The sequence below is a fragment of the Miniopterus natalensis genome, chromosome X (assembly GCF_054644295.1).
Source record: "Miniopterus natalensis isolate mMinNat1 chromosome X, mMinNat1.hap1, whole genome shotgun sequence".
Lineage (NCBI taxonomy): Eukaryota > Metazoa > Chordata > Mammalia > Chiroptera > Miniopteridae > Miniopterus > Miniopterus natalensis.
In genome coordinates, this window is record NC_142103.1 from 71,150,231 (window position 1) to 71,156,493 (window position 6,263).

The 6,263-nt window shown below is 50.6% G+C and overlaps 1 protein-coding gene across 1 annotated transcript in view; it reads right to left on the minus strand.

The window, feature by feature from the left end:
- Positions 1–4,976, minus strand: part of GNL3L (G protein nucleolar 3 like) — a 30,551-nt gene extending 25,575 nt beyond the window's left edge. Inside the window, exons 1-2 of the mRNA XM_016215186.2 lie at positions 4,907–4,976; positions 2,695–2,760 (exon numbers count right to left, since the gene is read on the minus strand). Of these exons, the coding sequence (XP_016070672.1) occupies positions 2,695–2,713 (19 nt within the window). The 5' untranslated portion in view covers positions 2,714–2,760; positions 4,907–4,976. The remainder of the gene's footprint in view (positions 1–2,694; positions 2,761–4,906) is intronic.
- Positions 4,977–6,263: the final 1,287 nt, after the last annotated feature.

The window sequence follows — 6,263 nt, forward strand, 5'->3', positions numbered from 1 at the left end:
CTTTATTAGTTTATCGTACATCATTCAGTTTCTTTATGCAAACATATATTCTTAGTTCCCCCTACTTTCTCCCACAAAAGGTACCATACTATGTACTCTTGTCAGCACTTGCTTTTTTCACTTAACAAATCCTGGAGATCTTTCCATCTAATAGTTTTTCCATATACTAGTCTTTCCACATAATATTCCCATATAACACTTCCTCATTATTTTATTTTTTTAAAAGTATCTTTATTGATTTCAGAGAGAGGAAAGGGGAGAGAGAGAGATGGAAACATCAGTGATGAGAGAGTCATTGATCAGCTGCTTCCTGCACACCCCACCCCCCCCCCCGCACTGGGGATCAAGCCCGCAACCTGGGCATGTGCCCTGACTGGAATTGAACCTCAATCTCCTGGTTCATAGGTTGATGCTCAACCGCTAAGCCACACTGGCTGGGTATTCCTCATTATTTTCAACTGCGAGGGTTCTTTTTTTTTTAATCCTCACTGGAGGATTTTTTTCCACTGTTTTTCAGAGAGAGTGGGAGAGAGAGGGGGAGGGGGAGGGGGGAGGGGAGAGAGAGAGAGAAACATCAATGTGAAAGAGACACATCGATTGGTTGCCTCCGCACGCACCAGGGATGGAGCCTGAAACAAGGTACATGCCCTTGGCCAGAGTCGAACCTGGGACCCTTCAGTCCTCAGGCCGACACTCTAACCACTGAGCCAAACAGGCTAGGGCACCAGGGTTCTTTTGTATGCAAATACTCTATTTAACCAGCTGACTATGGTTTTCTTTATAGCTATCAATAATTTTATTATCTTCTGGTATTTGATGTTCTTAAATACAGTTAATTTTGTTCATTTTTCTTGTGTTACTTGAAAAAAAATGATTATTTGCTTTTGGTAATAACATACCAAAGTCTTATTCATAGTGACATTTTTTATGATTATATAAAGCAAATGCATTGAATTTTTTTTTCATCAAGCCCTATATAGGCAGGGTGACCATTCACACAGAATACAGGGCTACTGGGGTTGTACAATTCTCATCCAGTCTACCCACTGTGCCATCCACAGTGCCTGGCACTGTTCTAAGTATCTTACCTATTTTAACTCATTAAATCCTCATAACACTATTAGATGGATACTATCTTTTTAATCCTCACCTGAGGATATGTTTTATTGATTTAAGGAGAGGAGGGGGGAGAGGGAGAGGGAGAGGGAGAGGGAGAGGGAGAGGGAGAGGGAGAGGGAGAGGGAGAGGGAGAGGGAGAGGGAGAGGGAGAGGGAGAGGGAGAGGGAGAGGGAGAGGGAGAGGGAGAGGGAGAGGGAGAGGGAGAGGGAGAGGGAGAGGGAGAGGGAGAGGGAGAGGGAGAGGGAGAGGGAGAGGGAGAGGGAGAGGGAGAGGGAGAGGGAGAGGGAGAGGGAGAGGGAGAGGGAGAGGGAGAGGGAGAGGGAGAGGGAGAGGGAGAGGGAGAGGGAGAGGGAGAGGGAGAGGGAGAGGGAGAGGGAGAGGGAGAGGGAGAGGGAGAGGGAGAGGGAGAGGGAGAGGGAGAGGGAGAGGGAGAGGGAGAGGGAGAGGGAGAGGGAGAGGGAGAGGGAGAGGGAGAGGGAGAGGGAGAGGGAGAGGGAGAGGGAGAGGGAGAGGGAGAGGGAGAGGGAGAGGGAGAGGGAGAGGGAGAGGGAGAGGGAGAGGGAGAGGGAGAGGGAGAGGGAGAGGGAGAGGGAGAGGGAGAGGGAGAGGGAGAGGGAGAGGGAGAGGGAGAGGGAGAGGGAGAGGGAGAGGGAGAGGGAGAGGGAGAGGGAGAGGGAGAGGGAGAGGGAGAGGGAGAGGGAGAGGGAGAGGGAGAGGGAGAGGGAGAGGGAGAGGGAGAGGGAGAGGGAGAGGGAGAGGGAGAGGGAGAGGGAGAGGGAGAGGGAGAGGGAGAGGGAGAGGGAGAGGGAGAGGGAGAGGGAGAGGGAGAGGGAGAGGGAGAGGGAGAGGGAGAGGGAGAGGGAGAGGGAGAGGGAGAGGGAGAGGGAGAGGGAGAGGGAGAGGGAGAGGGAGAGGGAGAGGGAGAGGGAGAGGGAGACAGCAATGTGAAAGAGAAGCAACTATCGCTTGCTTCTCATACACACCCTGACTAGGGATCAAACAGCAACCTGGGTATGTGCCCTGACCGGGAATCAAAACCACCACCCTTTAGTGTACAGGACAACGCTCCAACCAACTGACTCACACCGGCCAGGGCTAGGTAGATACTATTACGCTATTAGGTAAATACTATAAATACCCCATTTTGTAAATAAAGAGACTGAAGTTAAGTATCTTGCCCAAGACCACACAGCTAGTAAGTGGTAGAGCTAAGATTCAAACTCAGTCTGGCTCCAGAGTCCATTCCCTTAGCCATGGGTACAATACCAACTTAAAGTACAACTTAAAAATATATATATTAGGGCATGTTAGGGTTCCAGGCAGTGTGATATGGTATTTACTGCTATTCACCTCATATCAAGTCACTTAACCTTGCTGAGTCTGTTTCTCACCTGTAAAATGGGAATGGGAAATAAGGGGAGCATTGCCTCACAAGGAAGTTGGGAAGACAACAATAATACCATATATAAAAGAGAGCAATCTTGTACATTCTGGGCAATTTTTTAAAGTTACCATGAAATACTATGAATATTCATTACAATTTTATAATTGGATGGGGTGGTAAAATAAACTCACTGTGTCTAAGTTTCATCATGATGAGCAACTTAAAAGGAGATAGGTTCAAATCGGCAGCCTTTCTTCCTGTCGGAATGGAAGAAGAACCAATATGAAGACAGGAGTGGGGAACCACAATGCCACAAGCTTCCTCTGAGCCTCCAAAAGACAAAATAAAATGTTGAACATAAAGAAGCCCTAACAATTAGAGGAACTGGGAGAAGGGACTATACTGAAGCTGGGGCCTGGTATAGTTGAGTCTACACAGGGAAGGCAGCATCACACTACCCAAAGGGAGGCTGGGTCTGAACCTCTCTTCCTGGGTGGAGTCAATGCCACAATGCATCAGATGGGGTCCTTGGTCCTCAATTCTCCACCCTATAGGTAAGGGAATAGCACTAAACCTCTCTACACTGAGGGGAGGGAGTATGCAAAGACAACTTTCTACATTAGGTGTTAATAGTACTTCTTTTCCCAAGTATGGGGTTCTGTGTCTCATCTACCCTAAAAGGGGGTAAAGACAAATCCCAGGAAAAGGGACCTCAGAACAGGGTTTTTATCTGTGTCTAAGTGGGCTGAGGTTAGTGCAAAATGGGGGAGGAGAGAAAATCTGTGCCTGCATGTGTGGCTGGGGTCTGTTCCTTGGTGATTGGGGGGGACAAAATGCCTTCTGTCCCTATTCTCTGGGGTGCAGAGGAACTGGGGAAACTGGTACAGTGGCTGCGTGCATCTCTGCTGCATGGGAGAGAAGGGTGGGTCTGTAGATCTCTAAGTTGTACAGAGGGTGGTTCTGGGTCTTTTTACCCTGGGGTGGGGTGGGGGGGTGGGACTGATATGCCTGTCTTTACTACAAGGTAACATTGGTGCCACACTAACAAAGGGGGAACTTATGCAGCTTTGCATGAGGTCTGCACCTTGCCTGCTGTAGTCTATTGGATGGTGGGATGGGGGGAAAAAATCTATCTTTTATATGAGTTGAAGTCAACAGTATACCAACATTGAAGGGAACAGGACTTCTGATTCTCTGCAGCAGTGGAGGTGGCAACCCAGCTATAAATTCAATGGGCTGGCCCTTACACTTGGGGGATCCTGTGTTTTACACTTGGGGGGTGGGAGTCTTGTGTTTTTACCCTGGGTAGAGAGAAAGAGATGTAAGCTCCTCTACCTTGGGTAAATGGGGAGCCCATATGCATGAACTGTGGGTGATCAGTGATGTCATTGCCTCTCAACACTGCAGAGAGGGGGAGCTCTCGGTTCCCTTGGAGTCTCTTCTTTGCTACATTTGATGATTCTAAATCTTTGGAGGGGGGTGATCTCTATCTACCTCAAAGAAGAGCAAATCTAAACCTCTCTACCCAGGGAGCTCCACAAGAGGCATATCTGACCATTTCTTTGTGGGTTAATTTCTTTTGCAGTTTGTTTGCTGTGGGGCATTTTCGGGGCAAGCCCTTACAAATTCAGTAAACCAACACCTCCCTAAAGAGTGGAATGATTTTCCACAATGGGTATTCACTCTAGCCTAGGGTGGGGAAATCTGCATAGTTCACCTTAGGCTGAGGCTTGTGCCTCCAGTCACTTGGGGAGGGGTGATCTACCATCTTTGCAGGAGCCGGGGCGGGGCTTCAGTTAAGTAGTTACGCCAGAGCGAGGCTAGGTCTCTAGGTCTTGACACGAACGGAAGGATGCTCCCTCCCTCTGAATATTAGCTCCACTATACTGGTGGTCAGGCGGGGGAGGGGGAAATACATCAAAGCGCCGAGGCAGACCAGTGTGCCTTGGCGCCCGTAGAGATCTGTGCTGGTCAGCCTGGTGGGGTTGGGGATAGGTATCCAGACGAGTGGGGTCGATGTCGCCACGTCTTCGGGCAGGGGAATCGACGCCTGTCTACACCCGGAGAGTGCGGAATGTAGCCTCACTATAATGAAGGGAGGCGGGCACTAAACGCTTCTCCAGGCAAGCGGAGTCTATGACTACATAGTGTGTACCGGGTCTACAGCTGTCTAAATGGGGTGGGGCTGTGCCCCTCTACCCCGCAAGAGTGCATTTGCGCGCGTGTCCACGTGCGGAGCGATCCCTGCCCTTCATCTGGGCCCTTTAACCTGGGAAGGAAGCCGGCTCTTTACCTCTCTATTCCTGGGTGGAGGGCGCCTCTTGTTTTACCTCGTGTAGACGACTCTTACCGCGCGGCCGGCTGGTAAGTGCTCACCATTAAAAAAAGAGAGTTGTGTCTTACCTCCACTTCCGGCGGGGATCTGAGAGAAGAGGAAGACAAAACACGCTGGGGCCCAAAAAGGCCGCGCTCGCACCGCAGGGTTCCGGCTTCCGGAACCCAGCCTCCGGGCTCCAGCTCCACCCGCCTGGCGCTGAGGGGCGGGGCTTCGGATTGACAGCTCGCGCCTGCCCGTCCCTTCCCCGTGGCCGCAATGGCCCCGCCTCCCGGCTGCCCCGTAAGGTGAGGAAATAGTCAAGCGGGTAGGTGGAGATGCGGGAGGGGTTAGCGGCGGCTTACTGGTTTGGTCATATAACCTACTTATAAACCGAGGTCTTCTCTGCGGTCCTCTGCCTCGGCCTAAATACGCATGTTCCCGAAACGTAAAAACCAGGCGATAACCACGACCGCATCAGACGAGGGGGTGGTCAGTGCCTTTGTCTACAGTGGAAGATGGCGACGGGCAGCGTGTGAGAAAATGGCCGCCTGAGTCACATGTCTTGCCGAGTATTCCCCACCTGAAGGGACTTGGTTAGCTGTTTCCAGCAACCATCCCGGCTTGTAGGGCGCCAGACAAACCCGTAGGCAGCCACTCCCAGTTCTTTCTGCAAAAGCTAAGATCCAAGGCCAGGCCCAAGAGCCGAACCAGTGGAAGCCTCTCCCACTCGTTTGCCTTCTTCCCTCCTCCCCCTCTTCCCTCAGGCCCCGGAGCAGTGTCTGCAGAAGGGAATGAATTTGTATCTCTGGAGTAGGGGCAAGTTAGGGTTTCTTCAGAAACTATCTCGAGGAGCTCCTGACCTGGCTGGAGAGAGAGGTAGCCCCCTAAAAACCGTAAATGTGAGTCTGAAAATGTCTTATTCCTTACAATTTAATTCCAGCCCCTTCTCTTCCTCTAGCCTAAACTTTGGGGTGAGGCTGAGCCCCTCTACCCCGCGAGTATGTCCCTCCACCTCCACCAAGTCCAGGCAGAAAATGACACCCTCTGCCTAGTCCTACCGCTTCATACACAGGACTCCCTGCCCCTGCATCATGGAAGGATGCTGATCTCTCAACCTGGACACAAAAAAGACTCCTCTGGACCCCAGACCAGCCCTAGTCACCGTCTTTACTCCAGCATTAGCAAATCCTTAATGTTTCTTTAATACCTAACCCAGCTGAGTTAGAAACCCAGGCACTTTGTCGTGCTTATCACTTGATACTATAATCCTTTACATGGCTGTATCTCCGCAGGAGAGTGAAATCCTTAACACTAAGGGCCGTATATCTTCGAACCTTCAACAAGACTGGTAGAAGGCAGGCTTCAGCAAATGTTTGTTAAATGGGTGAAATTTTAGGCTGCACCACAAATCAATGGGAAATGGACATTTTGGTAGATAGCATT